This window comes from Rhinopithecus bieti, unplaced genomic scaffold, assembly GCF_001698545.2.
Source record: "Rhinopithecus bieti isolate Rb0 unplaced genomic scaffold, ASM169854v2 scaffold_11744, whole genome shotgun sequence".
Classification (NCBI taxonomy): Eukaryota; Metazoa; Chordata; class Mammalia; order Primates; family Cercopithecidae; genus Rhinopithecus; species Rhinopithecus bieti.
Genome location: NW_016807094.1, coordinates 2,646,046 through 2,667,535, shown reverse-complemented (window position 1 = coordinate 2,667,535; position 21,490 = coordinate 2,646,046). Strand labels below are relative to the sequence as shown.

The 21,490-nt window shown below is 44.5% G+C and overlaps 1 protein-coding gene across 1 annotated transcript in view; it reads right to left on the bottom strand.

Moving 5' to 3' along the window:
- The window catches only part of BACE2 (beta-secretase 2), a 116,303-nt gene that overhangs the window by 18,078 nt on the left and 76,735 nt on the right, over positions 1–21,490 (bottom strand). The window contains exons 6-8 of the mRNA XM_017880217.1: positions 19,376–19,477; positions 14,548–14,697; positions 7,388–7,556 (exon numbers count right to left, since the gene is read on the bottom strand). Of these exons, the coding sequence (XP_017735706.1) occupies positions 7,388–7,556; positions 14,548–14,697; positions 19,376–19,477 (421 nt within the window). The remainder of the gene's footprint in view (positions 1–7,387; positions 7,557–14,547; positions 14,698–19,375; positions 19,478–21,490) is intronic.

The window sequence follows — 21,490 nt, the reverse complement described above, 5'->3', positions numbered from 1 at the left end:
ATAATTTATAATCCTTTGGGTATATACCCAGTAGTGGGATGGCTGGGTCATATGGTACATCTAGTTCTAGATCCTTGAGGAATTGCCATACTGTTTTCCATAATGGTTGAACTAGTTTACAATCCCACCAACAGTGTAAAAGTGTTCCTATTTCTCCACATCCTCTCCAACACCTGTTGTTTCCTGACTTCTTAATGATTGCCATTCTAACTGGTGTGAGATGGTATCTCATTAACCCTAACCCTAACCCTAAACCTCTTTTCTTAATCAATTACCCAGTCCCAGGTATGTCTTTATAGCAGCGTGGGAATGAACTAACACAGTTGCCCAGGCTGGTCTTGAACTTCTGAACTCAAGTGATCCTCCTGCCTCGGCCTCCTAAAATTCTGGGATTACAGGTATGAGCCACTGTGCCCGGCTATGGTATATTTGGAAAAGTACGAGATGTAATTTCTAGAAATGAAAAATATAGTCATTGAAATGAAAAAAAAACTGAAAAGAAAAAAAGACCCCAAAACCAAACACAATTAAAGAATCCAAAATAATAAAATAATAAAAAGTATTAAAAAATCTCACTGAATAGGTTAAATAGTAGATTGAACATAGCTGAACAGAGAATTAGGCCAATATAAAATGTATCTGAAGAAATTACACAGAATACAGCAAAGATAGAAAGGAAAACATAAATGAAGGATCAAGCGACCTGAAATAAATAATGAGAAATCTCACTACTTGATATGAGAGATCCAGAAGAAAAGACTAGAAAGAATGTGCATGAAGCAATAGTGGAAGAGGTAACAGCTGAGAATTCTCTAAGATTGATGACAAAAGACATGAGTTGTCATATTCAGAGAACGTAAAGGGGATAGCACGATGGGAAAATATGCTATACCTAGACACATCATGGTGAAACTTCAGAACACTATTCAGAACACTAGAAATTTAAAACAAAAGCAGTCTTACCAGTAACTAAGGAGAAGCAACAGATTACCCATAAAGGTACAACAATTAAGACCAACTAGGGTCTTTTCTTCAGCAATCATCATGGCCAGAGGACAATGAAACTGAATCTTCAAAACACTAAGGGAACACGGGCAATCTAGAATTCCATGTATAGCTAAATTGTGATGCAGAATTGAGGCAAAATAAAATTTACCTTTCATAGTTTTTAATAAAAGACGTCCAAAAGCACATTCTTCAGCAGAAAGAAAATTGCTGTGCGGTGTTCCACTGAATGGCAAGTCAACAATTGTTTACCTGTTTTCCTTTGGTTGACTTTTGGGATGTTTCTATTTTGATAAAAGTGATGGTTTTATGTATTTATGTAACTACTGAAGTTTGTATTACTTTAGTTATTTTATGTGTAAAGCTGTTGTGAACTGTCTAGTTATGTCTCAGTACACTTACACATTCATTTCTCCTTTGCATACACCTAAGAGTGACAACTGCTGGATTATAGAGTAGGCATATGCTTAATGTTGAATGTTGATTATAGAGTAGGCATATGTTTAATGTGGAAACGGTCAAAAAGCTTTTCTATTCATACTGAATACTTTTCAGAAACTGGGAATCCCTAAATTTAGGATTGAGAAGGAAATTCCACAAACTTATCCTATGCATAATGCTCCATGGTACGAAATGAGAAATATTTCCTTTAAATTAAGAAAAAAGACAAAAATGTCCATTATCACCATTTGAATTCAATATTATCTCAGAGGGCATCACAAAAAATACAAATAAAAGATATGAAGATTACAAGTGATTTAAAATATATTATTTGCAGATTATATGGCTGTTTTAATAGAAAATCCTAATTACTACTCTAAAACCATTTCTAAAAGGAGAACTTAGCAATGTGGCTGGATATAAGATTAATACATAAAAACTGCATACCCATATTCCCAACAACCCACAAGAAAATGCAATGTAAAATAATCTCATAAGTAAAATAAGTCTATGTGTGAATCTTTTTGGACAAAATTACAAAACACTGCAGTAGGACATAAAAGAAGACTTAAACAAATGAAAAGATAGGGTACATTCATAGGGGAAACTTGATATGGTGAAGATTTGGTTTCTTCTCAAGTTAATTCTATAAGTTCAATGCAGTTCTAATACAAATCCCAACAGCGTTTTTCAGGGGTCTCAACAAGCTGAACAAAAGGGCAAAAGTAGCCAAGAGAACTCCAAAGAAGAATAAGAAGGGTCAAGTCCCTGCCAGATATTGTCCTATAACTAAAAAATAATAATAATAAAACTATATAGCTTAGCCCAGGGATAGACAACTTGACCAGTGGAATGGAACAGAATGCTCAGAAGTAGGCTCAGGCATAAATGGGGACTTGGTACATGACAAAGATGCTATTAAAATTCATTAGATACCTTGCAAAAAACATTTAACTGAAGTCTAATTAAGACTCTAGACTTAAGTTCAAGGAAATATGAAGTAAAATCAATGCAGTACATCATTAGGAAACAGATAAAACTGAATATAATACATTCTATAAGAGAACTGGCCTTCCGAAACAAAATAAAAAGTAAAACAGTTAATGAAAACATTTTGGGGATACCTGGGGAAATCTGCATGTGGCCGACACAGTCATGATATTTAGCAAATACTATTAATTTTTTAGGTGTGATTATGGTATTGTGGTTATATAGGAGGATGTCTTTCTTTTTAAGATGCATAATGAAATATTTAGGGATGAAAGTCATGATATCTGCAACTTATTTGCAAATGGTTCAGCAAAAGCCACATACTCACCTGTACACACATACTGATATATGGCAAAATGTTAAAAATTACTAAATCTAGATGGTTGGTATGCAGAACAGCATGGTATTGTTTTTAGTCTTTTCTGTATATAAATTTTTTTCATAAAAAATTTGAAAATCAGAGGAGAAAACATTATATATTCAATAAGGATGGTGAGAAAATGGAATGTCCTTATAAAATTAATTTCTTAATTCACATTTTGGAAGAAAATAAGAAAAAAATATACAATATCTTTAGAAGAAAAAAATCCCTATTTTGTTGGATTAAGGAAGTATTTCTTAAATAAGGCACATGGCATAATTCATGAGATAAATACTGGTAAATTTGATTTCACTAAATTAAAGATACATATAAATAAAAGGCACCAAAACAAAGTAAAAAGAAAAGTCAGGGAGACTAGTTAGTATAACTCAGAAAAATTAATATCTCAGAAATATAAGGAACTCACGTCTATCAGTAAAAAATACGGGCAGAAAATGTGCGCACTCTATTAGAAAAATTCACCCTCAAAGAAGCTCAAACATCCCAAAAACATATCCAAAGTTGTGTGATCTTGAAAGTAATCAACTAAAATGTGACACTATTGCACATACATGGATTAGCAAAAACACAAAGACAGAACAAATACAGTAATGCTTTTAAGGAATGGAAATTCTCATATAATGCTGATGTTCCAGCTACTTTAAAGACAAATTTGACCGTAGCCAATAACACTGAAGAGTTACATATTAAATCATTTAGAAATTCCATATCTAGATGATCTCATTCACCTACACAAAGATGTTCACTGCAGTACTGTGTATAATTGCCAATACATTAATAATTCAAATGTTAATTAAGACAAAAATGGGTAATCTGGGTACATTCATAAACTGAGATACCACGCAGTCAAAACAAATAACCTAGAAGTCATATCAATATGGAAAATCTATAAAATGTAATGTCAAACAATAAAGTCAAGTTGACAAAGAATACACACTACCACAGCATTCCTATAAATTAAAAAAAAAAAAAAAAACCAAACAAACAAATCAACCAACCTAGGCTTTGTGAAGTATATGGTAGGACGTTTCCAAGATGACTGCGAATGACCCCTGCCTCCTTGCATTTACCTGCGTCGTCCCCTCCCACATCATATCAGGGTCATTCTGTGTGACCAACAGAGTGGGGTAGAAGTAAGAACACGCTGCTTCCAAGATTAGGTGATGAAAACCTGGGGTTTCTGTCCTGGGTGCTCTGTCATGCTCTCTTGGATCACTTGCTCAGGGTTGACCAGAGGACATCAGGCAGTCCTGGGGTGAGGTACAAATGGTGAGGGAAGCGTGGCTCCTGCCACCACGACAGCGAGCTTGGAACCAGCTCCTTCAATAGACTTCAGACAGCTGCAGCCTCATGAGCAATGGTGGGCCAGAGACACCTAGCTAAGCCCCTCATCAATTCCTGGCCCTCAGAAACTCCACGAGATGGCCAGGCATGGTGGCTGACGCCTGTAATCCCAGCACTTTGAGACGGCAAGGTGGGAGGATCGCTTGAGCCCAAGGGTTCAAGACCAGCCTGGGGAACATGCCGAAACCCCACCTCTACAGCAAATACCAACAATGTTCTGGGCATGGTGACACATGCCTGTAGTCCCAGGTACTTGGGAGGCTGAGGTGGGAGGATCGCTTGAGCCTGGGAGAAGGTTGCACTGAGCCAAGATCATGCCACTGCACTCCAGCCTGGTAACAGAGTGAGATCCTGTCTTTTAAAAACAAAACAAAAAACAAAGCCAGGCTGGGTGTGGTGGCACATGCTTGTAAACCTAGCACTTTGGGAGGCCATGGTGGGGCGGTCGATCACTTGAGCCTGGGAGCTGGAGACCAGCCTGGTCAACACGGCAAAACCTTCTCTACAGAAAACACAAAAAATTATCTGGGGCAGTGGTGCACACCTGTAGTCCCAGCTACTCAGGAGGTTGAGGTCAGAGGATCACCTGAACCAGGGAGGTTGAGGCTAAAGTGAGCCCTGATCATGCCATTGCACTATACTCTAGTCTGAGTGACAGAGCAAGACCCTGTCTCAAAAAAAAAAAAAAAAAAAAAAAAAAAAAAAAAAAAAAAAAAAAAAAAAAAAAAAAAAAAAAAAAGAAAGAAAGAAAAGAAAAGAAAGAAACTGCAGAATGTGATAGAGAGTTGTGACACTGGGGCTAAGTTGTTACATAGCAACAGCTAATTAATACAAGGTGTTCATGCCCATCTAGTAAAATTATAAATATATAGTAATTCAGATAAGAATATACACTAATCTCAGGATAATGAGTAATGCTGGGGAAGGGGGTGGGGTGAGACTTTAGCTATACTTGGTTTTTTATGTCTAAGACAAATTTTAAAGAAAATGTGACAAAATATTAAATCTAGATATTCCATAAATGCACATATAGTATATGACTTTCTGTAACTTAAGGTTTTTTTGTTACTTAGACATTTCATAATGAAAAATAAACACTTAAAAAAAGAAAGGCAGTATAGCTATTCCATTTATTAGGGTTCTATTGAGCACTGTCTGGGGCCTTTAATTGCAGCCCTGAGGAAAGTAATTACTTTAATGGCTAAACAATCCACATGGAAGAGGAGACACATATAAGCATATTTTCCCACGGCTGGTAAAATCTAACATTTAAGTACCAAAACGTCAAATACATTTTTTAAAAAGGAAGAAAAAGTGTATATAAGAGCATCTAGCAAATAACTCACAGTGAAATTCAGGGAAAAAAAGTTGCCCTGCCTAGAGACTCCTAATATTACACCCTTTCCAACAGTAATTCACTTAGTAAACAAATGGTTATTAGACTCTGCAGTATTAAGTGGACATTCTAACAGCTGTTGCCATAGTAGCCTTTACTTTAATGATATTTAACGAGAGAACAGAAATTGTGGGCAAAATTGCCTAAGTTCTTAGATTCCCTTGGTTAAAAAGAAGTAGAATAGTCACAGTTAGGAAATTCAGTGATATTTCAGTCCCGCTTGCTGCCACAGAGAAAGGTCTCACTCAGTGATAACTGAACAGGCTGAAAGAGTTACTGCACATGCAAAAGGTAAACATTTACTCAGAGCAAAGATAAAAAACATGACAATGGGAAGGGTTCCAAGTCTGCTCACAAATGCAAAGTGAGATACGTTAGCGTGGATATTTATGAAGACATGTTACGATGTGTCACATACATACACTGGTTGGGATGATTTTATTTATACAGAATATGAATTGGCCTAATAGTCTATGTGCAATCTTTCCTTTTAATATTTCTATTCTCTCAATTGTTACTTTACTTTTCTGAAATGCCACTCTGCTAAAGCCAGTTAATGAAGCATCCCTTATTTGCTTTATTTACCAGGAGTCCTGTTTTAAGACCATGTTTTAGGTATTAAAAAATAGTAACTGAAATCTCTCCTGACCAGAATAATTCAGCTGTGATCACTTGGCATCTGGCCTGTGCGCCTCATCCTGGCAGCTCTACACATGGATTGAGATCAGAGTGAAGGTCTGAGTTGAGGCTCCCAGGATGGCCCAATACTCTCACCTGTCCTCCAATAGTATCTCATATCCATCAAATTCCTACAAAACCCCCTTTCCTTCAACCACATGGTAATCTTGTATTTCTGTATCGATTCCTACGTTTTCTTCTATTCTACCTCCTTGTCATCGATTCTTGTTTGACCTCACACTTAATTTTTCTCCCCCTTTCACATATCACCAGCACAACTTTGGAATTCCATTCTGCTCCTGACTTCAAATCCAATGTACCAATTTTTTTTTTCAGTCCCTTGACATCTTATTTTGAAAGGCTGCAATTCTCCTGGCCACTTTTCTGATTCAGGCTCTTCCTCCACTTGTCTCCAGCAATTCAATCTCATGCCCACTTCTGTGATTTGCCTCTGCCTCGCAGGCTTGGACTGTCAGTCAGAAACACCTAATCCTCCCATTAAGCTGTGTGCGGTGTGAGCACTCCGTTTCAAGCAAACTGTGAAATCTGAAGACATTTTCAAGCTTATGGGGTTTATCCATCCTCTTGACTTTCTCATGCTCTCCTGGTTTCTCTGAAGACCTGCCAACCCTCCAGCTAGACTGCAGAGTCATGCTGCGGGCCGCCCTCACACATCTTTCAAAGGAATCCCATGACAAACAGGGGCTCCTTGGTCTCATTATGTTAGGATTTCAAGAAATCGCAGTGATAGGTGTTCATTTCCTATTTCAAAATGAGGACAGCTTTAAGGACAAATTAATGTACACAGCTTATATGTGAAATTTCTCCCTTACTCATTTTGCTTTAACTGTCGAAAAATTGCAATTCAACTCCAAAGCTCCATGGCGTATTTTTACTCCTAGTGACTATCAGGACTCACACTCAGTAAGCATTTCCCATGTGCCAAGCACTGAAGTTTCACACGGATGATGTCATTTAATTCTCTCAGCAATCCCATGATCCATTTTATTGAGAAGACTTTGATCACTGGTGATAGGAATGAGTGAAACAATTCAATAGTAATTGATTTGCCATCAAGAACTGCTTCCAAGTCAGGACATTTACATAAAGGATCTTGTTGGGGATCCCTGTTCACTGCTAGAATCGCTCACCTGCACAGGGGCTCGCTGCGAAGCCCACCCTCTTCCGGGCTCTGTCGAAGATGACGTAGAAGCCCTCCATCACCGTGGCACCAATCACCAGCGCATTTGTGGAAGGGGAAATGCCGAATCGGTAACATTCATAATTCAGGCCGGCCCCCATCATGGGCTGAATGTAAAGCTGTTTGTCGGAGAGGAGAGAGCAAACCAACAAGAAAAAGGACAAATCAGGCAACATCACAAAACTGCTGAGGTCACACTCATGCTCAGGACCCTCCCAGGTGCTGGGGGAAGTCACGGGGAAAGAAAGATGATCTCATCCCTGCCATCCAGGAGGAGAGAAGATCAAAAAGCATGGTGATCAGTATTATTGATCAGTGACAGAGCAGATGACTGGTATGCATCCCCTGGAATTCCACACAGGTGCACATGCCCAGAAGACGTCTGTCTATCTGTCTGCTGACGAAAAGAGTCAAACTCTGTAAAATATTTTGAAGGGATTTATTCTGAGCCAAGTGTGAATGACCATGGCCCCCCATGAGACAGCCTCAACAGGTCCTGAAAACATGTGCCCAAGGTGGTTGGTTTTATACAATTTTGAGACACATGAGACATCAAACACTTTTAAGATGTACATTGGTTTGGTTCAGAAAGGCAGGACAAGTCAAAGTAGGGCTTCCGGGTTAGAGGTAAATTTAAAAATTTCCTGGTTGATAATTGGTTGAGTTTATCTAATCTAGGATCAATAGAAAGGAAATGTTTGGACTAAGAGAAAGGATTGTGGAGACCAAAGTTTTATTGTGCAGAGGAAGCTTTTAGCTAATAGGCTGTGAAGAGAAGAGGTTGTGAAATGTGTCTTACAGAATTTAAAAGGGTGCCTTCATATACACCATGAAATACTATGCAGCCATAAAAAAGCATGAGTTCATGTCCTTTGCAGGGACATGGATGAAGCTGGAAACCATCTTTCTCAGCAAACTAACACAGGAACAGAAAACCAAACACCACATGTTCTCACTCACAAGTGGGAGTTGAACAATGAGAACAAATGGACATATGGAGGGGAACATCATACACTGGGGCCTGTCAGGGGGTGGGGGACTAGGGGAGGGATAACATTAGGAGAAATACCTAATGTAGGTGACGGGTTGATGGGTACAACAAACCACCATGCCACATGTATACCTATGTAACAAATGTGCACATTCTTCATATGTACCCCAGAACTTCAAGTATTTATGTATTAAAAAAAATAAAGGTTGCCTGACTCTTAGTTGATTATCTTCTGGATCTGGAAAAAATAAAAAAAGGGAAAAGGGGAGTCTCTGTAGAACGTAGATTTTTCTCACAAGAGACAACTCTGCAGGGCAATTTCAAAATATGAAAAGGAAATCTATTTGGGGTTAAAATATTTGGATTTCTTTCCTTATTCGTTATGTGATGTCATGCCAGAGCCAGGCTAGAAAGCAGGCTATGTTATACAAGGTTAAATAAAACCCCTTGCCGGGCGCGGTGGCTCACGCCTGTAATCCCAGCACTTTGGGAGGCCGAGGTGGGCGGATCACGAGGTCAGGAGATCGAGACCATCCTGGCTAACACGGTGAAATCCCGTCTCTACTAAAAATACAAAAAATTAGCCGGGCATGGTGGTGCGCGCCTGTAGTCCCAGCTACTCAGAGGCTGAGGCAGGAGAATGGCGTAAACCCGGGAGGCGGAGCTGGCAGTGAGCGGAGATCGTGCCACTGCACTCCAGCCTGGGCGACAAAGCGAGGCTCTGTCTCAAAAATAAATAAATAAAAAATAAAACCCCTCTGGTGAGACTTTATGGTTTGTAGGGCGAACTCCCCAGGCCCCTTAGGTAGGAATTCGGGCAAGAGAATTAAAAAAGTCAGAATTTAGTCCTCATGTCCATCTGGCCATCTGGCTATCTGCCCAGAGGTTATCCTCTGAGGACTTCACATGGCTCAGATGCTGCCCTCTGCACCAGCACTACGGTGGTGACGGACACACCGTCCCTGCTCCCTCGAGGCTTCTAATCTGGGGGGACCAGGCACTAACCATAGGGTGGGAAGTGCCTCCACAGACCCCTCTATGGCTACTGCTGACCGCTAATCACTTCCTCTGTGTGGAAACTTTCTTCACTTATACTCTAAGAGGGCCACATTCTTCTTCTCCCTAACTCCCTGGCTGCTCCTTCTCAGGCACCTGTATTGGATTTCCCTCACCTTCCTCCCCTGCAAGCATCAGAGCACTCTCAGGTTTTGGCCTCCTCTCAATCTTCCCTCCTTGGGTGACCCATCTGGCCCTACCCCATGGCTCTAGGTCACCCCGTGATCTAGCCTGAGACTCCCAACTCCTCCTCTCCAGCCCAGACCTGGGCCACCATTGCCACACGCTTGTGCCTGCCTGCCTGTCCACCTCTCAATCGACATCTCCTGTGTAACCTGTAAAAACCTGAACACTGGCTGTTCCCCCCAAATCAGACCTCTCCCACAGTTCTCTGTTTCAGTAAATTCAAGATTCATCCAGTTACTCAGGCCCTAAAGTGCTAGGCCAGTCCTTTTCTCTCTTACCCTGCCTGGAGACTGTAACTAGACTCCTGTGAGCCTTCCTGTGAAACCGAAGCAGAATCTAATCACTCCCTCGCCCGACTCAGGCCAAGTCCTCACTATCCTCGTCCTTCAGGATCCACTGCAATCTCTCCTAGCTGGCCCAGAGCCCATCATGCACCCCTCGGGCAGAGACAGAGAGAGTTTTAAAAGTAGGTAGCCTGACGGAGGCAGGACGATTTCCTCAGTGAAAAGAGGAAGGAGTAATCAACACCAGAGAGAGAACAGCATGTGTGGGTCACAAGTTCTGCCATTCAGGAGGGTCAGTTCCCACAGGTGCTGTGCAGTGTTAAATGTAGTCGAGTCGGCCAGTGATATCCCTGGAGCCAAGAGTATGCTGGGAAATGGGTCAAACCTTAACACAATCAGTGAGCAAATCAGTATCCTATCAGCAGTAACAATTTCTTGGCTTTTGAATAGCAAATAATTCAAATGCAGGCAATTAGAGAGTATAGCAGCTGAGTATGACAAAATGCCACTTGTTTGGAGAAAAGCAAGAGTGCAAAATGAGTAAGCAAACGAACCTTCCTGTGAGTAATGATTAGCCTTAAAGGGCAGAGGCAGGAAGAGACACACTAATACACAAGAGTCCTGGGCCTTCCGGCTGTAGGGGGTTTGAGGGACTGCGAGGGGTGATTTTGGAGGGAGCAGAAAAGACTGAGAAGAGACCAGCAGGGAGGGGCTGCCATGTGACCACTCTGAAGAGCAGGTCAAGTGGGGACAAAGCAGAAGCTATGAAGAAACCTCAGAGCTCCCCTGTGGGCTGGCGGCTGCTGTTTTTTTAACAGGCCACATAGGATTCAGCCCATGGGCTGTTGGAAAATAGTGTTGGGTATGGACAAAGTTTAAAGTAATTGCTTTGGACTTGACTCTTTTCTGCAGGGGCAATCGTTTGCCCACGTATTAGGGCTCATGTTTGAGAGGTCCCAGGTAGGACCTCTGAGGACAAGAACGCTGTCGGTTTCCCTTGGTGTTAGAAAGGCTGCTGGGCAGAGCCTTTCTGCTGGGAAACGTGGAGCGTGTGAGGTCTCACCAGGTGATCTTTCCCAGCTTCCTATGGGAGTCCCCTCCCAGAAAGGGAATGGAAAGCAAGTGGAATGTTAAGAAATCAGGAAAACAGCAGGCAAAGTGGATTTTTAAAAACCAAAAATGGGAACGTGTCGAAGTCAACCAAAAAATATCTACCATTATAAGTGAAAGCAATAATGAATTCTTAGGCAGAGATGTGCAAATGAGATGAAATGCTCCCAAACCTCTCTCATTCTGCTCCTGAGCTTGCCCAGTGCTGGGTCCTAAAAGCTACTGAAGAAGTCAAGCAATCCTTCCCAGCTGTGACCCGCCTGTACTGAGAGGTTTCCCCCAAATGCCTGCCTTCTCCTCCTGCTTCTTATGAGTACTTGGTACCTGATATTTATTTAGCAGCACACACCCGGGTCCCCAAGCTGGGTTTTAACATTATTACACACCACACGGATGAAATAATGTCCACATTTTGCCGCTGTACTAGCCAAAATGTAATCATCAAGATAACATGATTTTTTTTTTTTTTTTTTTTTTGAGATGGAGTCTCATGCTGTCATCTAGGTTGGAGTGCAGTGGCACGATCTCAGCTCACTGCAACCTCTGCCTCCCAGGTTCAAGCGATTCTCCTGCCTCAGCCTCCCAGGTAGCTGAGTCCACGTCACCAAGCCCAACTAATTTTTTGTATTTTTAGTAGAGACAGGGTTTCACCATGTTGCCCAGGCTGGTCTCGAACTCCTGACCTTGTGATTCACCCTCCTTGGCCTCCCAAAGTGCTGGGATTACAGGCATGAGCCACGGCGCCCGGCCAAGAGCACATGATATTAAAGATGCTGAAAACATAGCATTGTAGCATCACTTCGTGCAGTGCCATTCACCCAAAGATACTGCAATCTTCTGAAAATGTCTTTGGTAGGTATTATTGTTTCTCCTTTATAGTTAAAGAGACACAGGCAGGGCTAAATCCTTTGCTCAAAGTTACGGTGTGAGGGAAGGGCAGTGCTGAGCGTGTAACTCCAGCCTCTCCTGAGAGCGTGGTGTCTCCTGTTGGCCTGAATTTCTCCTGAAGCTTTCAATCCTTTCCCCAAGATCTCTCCTTTTCTGGAAAGCACATTCCTACAGTGTAAAGATGAAAATGGGAAAAGGCAGTAGTATCATTTACTTTTTTTCTCCTGAAATTATGCCTCCTTCCTTGTCCCTGCAGTCCAATTCCCTTTATCTCAAAGTCATCAAATTGCAACAAAGACACATTGATGTGTCCATTCCACAAACAGTTCTGATGCACTTTCCCTCCACTGCCTGGTGGAGTTGGGGAAGGAAGGACGATCTTTTACACCCCACAGCTCTCATCTTTAAGGAATTTATAATTAATTGAAAACGAAATAGAAGTTAAGAAAAGAGAAGTCAAATGAAAAAGGCAACGGCATAAAACGTACCCTAAAGATAAGATTCCACGCCAGATGAGCAGACCAGAAAATATGCGTGCTGAGTGGGAGGTGCAACCTCACAAATGGGTTATTCTGCTCGGCATAGTTTCAACAAAAGCTGGGTTGTTTGAGTTGAGTCTTAAAGGATGGGAAGAATCTGGATATACGGGTGGAGTACGGAAGGGAGGGCATTTCAGGCAGGGGGGTTGGTGGAACAGAGCTTAGGAGAGAGGCCTTGAGGGTCAGTGGCCACCCGGCAGAGGGTCAGGGTACAGTGAAAACACTGGGGAACTAGGAGGGGTCTGGTGGGAGGCCATGGACAGCGATGCCAGGAGCGAGCCCTGGGCATTTAAATTGTGGGGATGCACTGCTTACTCATAGCAGGGGAGGCTCGGGTGAAAGTGGTGGTCTAGGAAGATTAATCTGACAACAGTTTCAAAAAGAAGAGAGGGTTGGGGCTTGGGAGCACAGCAGTACTCTGCAGGTTACGGAGGTGCTGGTGGGAGCCACACACGTGAGGGCTCAGTAACGGAGGGGAGGAGGAAGAGGTGAGAAATGGAACTGAGGAAGACCGACGTGGTCCATTTCATTAGACGTGTAGGATAAATAGGGAGTCAGTGGGTACTGGGAGTGTAGGAAAAAAATGATGCATTCTTTGGACATTCCAAGTTTTTTTTTTTTTTTTTTTTTTTTTTGGAGGACGAGTCTGGGGCTTCTGTCGCCCCAGGGCTGGAGTGCAGTTGGCGGATCTCAAGCCTCACTGCAAGCCTCCCGCCCTCCCCGGGTTTATGCCCATTCTCCTGCCCCTTCAAGGGGCCTCCCGAGTAGCTGGGGACTACAGGCGGGCCGCCACCTCGCCACTGGCTAGTTTATATGGTACTTTTTAAGTAGAGGATGGGGGTTTCACTGTGTTAGCCAGAATGGTCTCCGGATTTTCCTGACCTCGTGATCCGCCCGTTCTCGGCCCCCAAGGCTGGATACAGGCCTTGACCACCGCGGCCGCCCTTATTTTTTTATTTTTATCATATTAATTTTGTCATCACCGGTCACTCTCACCGTCACTCTTCCAGAAAGAATGATTAAAAGAAAGAGTATAAAAGATTTAGAGCTCACATGTTTTTTAAATTAAAGGTTTGGGTATCAAATTACCATGATATTTGGATTCTCTTGGCTACACTGGAAACAGTTCTATAACAATTTTATTTTTAAATGTAAAGTTTTTGTTTGTTGTTGTTTTTAAGATGGAGTCTCACTCTGTCACCAGGATGGAGTGCAGTGGTGTGATCTTGCCTCCCAGGTTCAAGCGATTCTCCTGCCTCAGCCTCCCAAGTAGCTGGGATTACAGGCATGCACCATCATGCCTGGCTAATTTTTGTATTTTTAGTAGAGACAGAGTTTTGTCATGTTGGCCAAGCTGGTCTCAAACTCCTGACCTCAGGTGATTTGTCTGCCTCGGCCTCCCAAAGTACTGGGATTACAGGTGTGAGCCACCATACCCAGCCTAGCTTTATTCTTTATATGTAAACAGGAAAAATACATAAGGGTGATGTGGTAGGTGTGATGAAAATGTCTCCAGGTCTTCCCTTTTCCTTGTAGCCACACCCTTGGCAATGTAGCTCTGTGGCTCCTCCCAGTGCGAGGGGCGTCTCTTCCCCCATCCTCGGAATCTGGGCTGGCCTTGGGCTTGTTTGGGTAGCACCATGGAAGAGACGATGGTCAGTCTTGGCTGATACTTCAGGAGCCCCTGTGTGGTTCTTTTCTGTCTCCCAGGTCCCTGTTACCACATGTGACTCAGTCGCTAGATGAAGAGAAACGCATGACTCTGTTCCTCCATCCACCTCACCACCAGATATGTGAGTGAGACCATCCTACACCAGCCTGGGCAGAGGCCAGTCGGGCCCCAGCCAACCACCAGCTGAGCAGAGACACGTGAGTGAGCCCGGCCAAGGGACACCGCTCTGCCTGGACTCAGGGGCAGTAATGTGTGGCTGTCTTTTGCAGCATCATTGTGGTGATAGAGATCTAATACAGGTGTGACATCTAATACACGTGCCATGCATGGAGTGCTTTCACTTTTGCCTAATAAAAAGAGCGAAGCACAAACCCACGTTTGTACCTGAGGCAGGACTGTGATGCGGAACGACCTGCTGGAGTTCTCGTCTCTCAGGTAGATGGAGATTTTAGGGAAATAAGACCAAGGTGTTTCCGAATGCGCCCAGCACGCCAGCTGGGACCCGGTCCAGAAGCCATCAGAGAATTCTGGAATCTAGACAAAACAAGACCACATGAGAAACCATGACTAGTCTGGCGCGTCAACAGGAAACAGCTCCAGGCTCTCCTAGCCACCTCGCCAGATGCCCACAGGGATAAACAATGTTTAATTTGGACAGAACAGCAGGGACATTAGTCTCCTGGAAGAGTGACGGTGATGACAAAATAATAATGATTAAAATTGCCAAGACACACGAAGTACCTACTAGTACTAGTATTAGGCACCCTTATAAGCCCTTTGCAGCAATAATTACTTAAATTCTCAACCAGTGTGATAGCATTATCCTCGCAACTTTACAGATGAGGCAACCAAAGCACTAGAGGTGAAGTAACTTGCCCAAGGTCACATAGCAGAGGGCAGAGGCCCTTTAGAAGACGGAAATCCTAATTGTGGCCCCCCAAGGCCTTTCTGCTTATCACTTGCCCTCTGAATTCCATAAGCCCAGCAAGTTGCTTCCTGGTGCAGAGCCTAGTGTGGGCTCTCTGCTCTTTTGGGACGTTTTTCTCCTCCTCCAGATCTCAGGTCAGATACCGCTTCATCCAGGAAGCCCTCCCTGGCTTCCTCTTGTAACACTAGAACACCACCATGCCCCTCTCCTTCCTGGCCTTTCTCCTTGTGGCAGTTAACAATTTACACTGATTGGCATGATACACTTCGGTCTCCTGCACTAGAATCCAAGTCTTCTCAGGACAGAGATCTGTGGCCCGCCCCTGCTGCAGCCCTAACACCTTGCACACAGAAGAGACCTGGGAAATATTTGTGGAAAAAAATAAATGGCACCTAGGGACAAAAAGGTGGCCGGCAACACAGGACATCCACCTGCGCCTCTCACCGGGGAACTGGAAGGAAGGTAGCATCTGCCCATATCCACTAGTTGCTGAGTTGGCAAGTTAACGACACCTGCGTGACTTCACAGGCAGGATCCCGAGCAGTCTGCCCTGGGCCTGCCGGCTGCTGAGGAAGGACTGTGTCTGACGTGTCTATTGTAGCACATCCAGGGCAGGGTCCCGTGTGGGGCAGAGCAGGAGGAGGCCATGGCTGGAAGGAAGAAAGGCGAGAGCTGGACTGGAGGGCCAAGCAGGCGCTGGGGAGGTGTATGGTAGGGGTGCTGCAGAGGATGCTGCCGTGGAACCTGCCTGCTGGACATGGCTGCTGCTGCAGACAGACAGGAATGGAAGATGAGGAGGGGAGGGAACCAGGAGCACCACTGTGAAGGAATACCGTGACCGCATTTCATCTGCAGAGGGCTGAGCTCTGTGGCACATTGATGTGGTTCATGTGTCCAAGTGTACATCTGAGGCTCACGAGTCCTGAGTCCCCTGAGCTCCAGGGGATGGGCCTGGGCTAGACACACCTTCCAGAGGCACTGACAGGTGAGCAGGAGATATTGATGAGGCTAAGGATGGGATCACATAGGAGGATGTGCAGCAAGAACAGGGGTCTCAGGCCAGAAAAAGAGGCTCCACGAGGAGGGGCACAGGGACAGGGCGAGTCCAAGGAGGAGGGAGAAGGGTCTTATAGAAGCCAAAGGGATAGTTAGAACAGAAGACGGGAAAATGGGACAGAACACTGCCAAGACCAGAACTGAAAAAACACATGGGTGCCCCTGGATGCGTCTGCCGATGCCCACACACTGAATATCGGGGGTGGCACGTGCTACGTAACCATGAGCACTGCAGACACCTGCCCTCCTCACCAGGGCATGCAGCTGGGTAGAAAGCTCCCTGTGGTTGGTGCATCCATCCCACGTTCTCCACTCAGACCATTTGTGATTGATTTGTGTAATTTCTAATGCTGGCATTAATGTATCTTTGCTTTGTAAAAAGGCGAAGTCTACTAAAGATGCACATCACAGGAAGAGCCCCTCCTCAGACATGCTCATGAGAGGTGGGATGGTCATTTTGCTGGATTTGGCAAAGAGCTTCGGTGGCCAGGTCTGCAGCAGGGCATGGGGCACAGAGCTCAGATGACAGTGCCATGGCCAGCTCCAACAGCAGGTGGACAATGAGGCTCCGAGGGGCCCAGTAACTGGCCTGGGTAGCTCACCTCAGATTTGGATGTGGGACTTACTGTCCCCAGAGCCATGGTCCTTAACCAAAAGTCTGGCAGCCTCCCCGGGGGTGAAGCCACGTGTCCTTGGGGGGCCAGTTTCGACCCTCAGATCACACAGTTTTAAAGTCAAAAGTCATCTTTTTTTTTTTTTTTTTTTTTTTTGAGACCGAGTCTTGCTCAGTCGCCCAGGCTGGAGTGCAGTGGCACGATCTTGGCTCATTGCAAGCTCTGCCTCCCAGGTTCCCACCATTCTCCTGCCTCAGCCTCCCAAGTAGCTGAGACTACAGGTGCCCACCACCACGCCCGGCTAATTTTTTGCATTTTTAGTAGAGACGGAGTTTCACCGTGTTAGCCAGGATGGTCTCGATCTCCTGACCTCGTGATCCGACCGCCTCGGCCTCCCAAAGTGCTGGGATTACAGGCGTGAGCCACCGTGCCCGGCCCAGAAGTCATCTTAAAGAGGGTATTATTTTGCGTCTGGATTTCCTCCTTGGAGAAGCACTGGGCCTGAGCCACGTGGGCACTGCAGCAGGGTCCGAACAAGCCCAGGTCTCCGTGCCTCTGCATGGGCTGCACCTTGCACAATAGTCCCCGCTCCAGGTTCATTTCTAAATACAGAACTCCAAACCCTTCATTTCTAGAATCCCATCTGAACAATCCACGCCAGGAGACAGAGCTCCACACTTCTATTGTCTTTCACTCTCTGAAGCCAGCCCTCCCCTTAACCAGAAGGAAATCCAAGCCAAGAGGGTTGGCTTACCCGGACCTGGTAGATAAGAAAAATAAACACAACTTTGGTCCAGAGACAGTAAGACAGACACACAATACACCCTTGTTATGCTTTCCCTGCCCAAGACAAACAACCTTCCCATGTTTCTCCCTCCTGACGCAGGGACCGAATGAAATCAGAGGGTAATTTTAGACAAGGCAAACAAATGTCGTCTCATTCCTTCCACCTCGTGGTTTTCGGCTCAGCACATGCCACAATGAGCTCGGGAGTGTGAGCGCCCCGCAGCCCTGCCACCCCACCTCTCACGGCACAGAGGCCCGGCCGGCCCACGGCTTGCTGGATTTTCACACTGCGCTTCAAACACGTCCTCGGGATGGTGGTCAGACTTTTCCATTCAGGATATGAAGTTGGAAGGTACTCACGTTAATCCTGCTGAGGGCATTTTTACTATTTAAGAAATGAGGGTATCACTCCTTATTTTAAGTAGGGTCTGATTTTCAGCAAGCGTTCTAAATTTAAGGAACTAAAAATGTTACCTGCCACTTTCTCTGATTCAGCAGATAGTGGGAAAGATGGAGACTCTGCCGTGGCTTCAGCTGCAGCTGTGCCAGGCGGCTGGTCGCCCTGAGACCTGCTGCTTCAAAAAAGGCCTGCAGCCTTTCCTGCTTATTCTCCCTGTGTCATTTCATCAGCGAGCCGCTCTTCCCACAGCAGTCACAGGTGTCTGAAGTCTGGGTTCAGGACAACCCAAAGCCCTCTCCTGCTTGTCACGTTTCTGCTATGAGCTGTAACAAGGCAACCACCATATGTGCTCCTATCGGCCACTCTTTGAACTCAGTCATCACAGCAGAGTAGCAGGACAATCAGCCCCACGCCAGGGCCGCAGTGTTTGTGCAGGAAACACTTTCTGACGATCTCACAAGGAAGGCCCTGAGTGGACAGATGCTACGAGAACACTCAGAAGCCAAAAGTCACATTCATCTCTCATCTAAACAAACAGCAGCAGAGCCGTGGTTGCACGTTAAATGGAAGCTCCAAGTGTCTACTCAACACCAAGCATTTGACCCAAACCTCACAACCAACCACCCCTCAGTTGAGAATACAGAGGCTCTCAGAGGGCACAAAACCCCTCCCCAGACATCCAGCTAAAAGTGGCAAAAACTAGACTAAATTTAATTCTATTTCATCCCCAAAGCTGTGCTATATCCAATGTTTATTGCCCTGAACTGACTGGAAAGTTGGGGTCACACCAGGAATACCATCAGCCAGGTCCCAAAAAGGCATGTTGTCCACAATAGTAATTTTAATTGTATTTCAGAGCATGGCCATAAACTAATGATTAGATTGGCTGATTGATCTTTGTCTTCCATGAAAAAACGATATTCTTCCACGCAAACAGAAGTTAAGATAACCAGTGCGGGGATGAAGGCCAAAAGGAGTAAAATTTTGGTTTATGTGTTTTGTTTTAAAGGCTATAAATGTATTCTTGTATTATTGTTTACTCTAACAGTTACATTACCAAGTATTGTTTACACGGATTAAAAAAATACTATACCAACGGAACTATTATTTGAAAAACTAGAGGGCACTGCACATTCAGATCCAAGTCCTCTGAGGTTCATGAAGGTATTATTTGCTAACATCAAAGAAGGGGATTGTGAAATTAACAAGTAATAGTTGAAACAAAACCCTTCAAAATATAAAGATTTTAAACACAAAATATATTTACATATTACACCTATACGATTACATATAAAATACCCAAATACACAATATGAAAATTTGAAACGCATGGTGCAATAGTTCAGAGACACTCAGAACACGCAGTGCTGCTCCGCAGGTGATTGTAACTCAGCGACTCGGGGACCCGTGAGTGTCCCGAGGACTCACCAGAGATGCGCGGGCCACAGCTTCCACCACTGCATCGAACACCTTCTGGGGCAGGCGCAGCAGCGTGGTACCACTGTCCACGATGGCCTTGTCCGCGTTATACTTGAACCAGGAGAGAAACGGGAAGGTGCATGAGTGACGGTGGCGCTCCCCGCCCCACGTAGCTCCAGCCACCATCACCGTCTGTCTGTTACACACAAATCCAGGCAGCCACGCCACTCGTCAAGGGCTGTAGTTCATTCATGTTCTCAGAACTGGGGAACCAGGTGTCTTCCAGCCCAACACGCTCACTTCAGAGACAAGGAAATGGGCCCAGGGGACGTGGCCCAAATTAGCAAATCAATAGCCCTCCTTGGGATGGCTACTGGGGAGCTCTTTCCTTACTCAGAGCTGCCCAAGTTCCTTCACTGAGGACCCCCACTCCTGCCCCAGGGCAGAGGGAAGACCTATTTGTCTTTTGAGGCTGAAATATATTAAAAGCCACTTGTATAAACTGTACACAAATCAACTCTCTATGACCTCACTAATGAAGAGAAGAAGGAGGGACAATTTTTCAACAGACATCCCATATTTGCACTGGTAACAACCAGAGCCCAGAGCCACACTGCATCATAGACTGAGACACACATAGGCGCTGCCAGTCCTGTCCCCACCTGCAACGTTCTTCATGTGGCAGAGGGAAGAGAATGGAGGCCAGTGGCCAACACCAGATGAGCCACCCCAACCTCTACAGGCACAGCTGTGTGGGCAAGTCTACCCAGGGATGGAATGAGTCCTGGGCAACTTGATCCTCCTGCCTTAAGGCAAATCCATGAGTCACACGACCAATACACCATTCGGGTCAAAAGGAAATAAGGGAGGACGGGTTCAGAATTTTAAGAAAATGAAATATACCAATGTATTAGTATTCTTCACAAATATTACATTATTTTCAGTGTAAAAACAAACAATTTAAAATATAGCTTAGCTTATTCATAACATTTTCATGTTTTTAATAGATAAGTAAAGTGAATATTTAAAAGTCCTGTAGCAAACTGAAATGTTGCACTGAGATGTCCTGGGTTTTTTGTTCGCTCTTTTGTGGGGTGCGTGCGTATGGGGTGGGCAGGAAAGAACCTAGAATCTAAGAATCGCACCTCCAAATATAGGCTTTTCCTCTCTAATACACATACACACACACACACACACACACACACACACACACGTTTTGTATTTTGTTTTACATTCGGACATTTGATTCTACCACTAGGTTCTTAGTTGACAAATAAGTGCCTCTTGTCAATAAACACAGATTTGCAATGGAAGGGACCATCATTTTTATAATCTTTAGTTTCTCAGAGGTGTCAGGCCTCTAAGCCCAAGCTACGCCATTGCCATCGTATCCCCTGTGACCTGCACGTATATGTCCAGATGGCCCGAAGCAAGTGAAGAACCACAAAAGAAGTGAAAATGGCCTGTTCCTGCCTTCACTGATGATGTTACCTTGTGAAATTCCTTCTCCTGGCACATCCTGGCTCAAAAGCTCCCCCACTGAGCACCTTGTGACCACCACCCAGGCCAGCCAGAGAAAAACCCCCTTTGATAGTAATTTTCCACTACCTACCCAAATCTTATAAAATGGCCCCACCCCTATCTCCCTTCACTGACTCTCTTTTCGGACTCAGCCCGCCTGCACCCAGGTGAAATAAAAGCCTTGTTGCTCACACAAAGCCTGTTTGGTGGTCTCTTCACACGGACGTGCGTGACAAGAGGTACCTGCATATATGAGAATCGATGTTGGCATGTGACGGTTCATATGAACGGAAGTGCTAACAGGTTAGAATATAATGAAATGCCCATGGTTTTTATAAAGCATTCTAAAAGTGCTATAGAAGACTGAGGCTCTCGTAAGTCATAATCATAATCATAATGTCATAATGTGTTACCAACATGCCAAAACGCAGTGAGAGGGCAAGAACACGGGTCCTAAGAGGTTTGGTGTCAGAGCTCTGCATGTGGCCACTTTAGCACTACCGAGCCACATACATCTTTACAGCATGACTGTTTTTCAGGGAGAATTGGGTACTCCGGGGGCCAGGCTAGCTGTGAATGGAGGATAAAAGCTGATGATCTTTT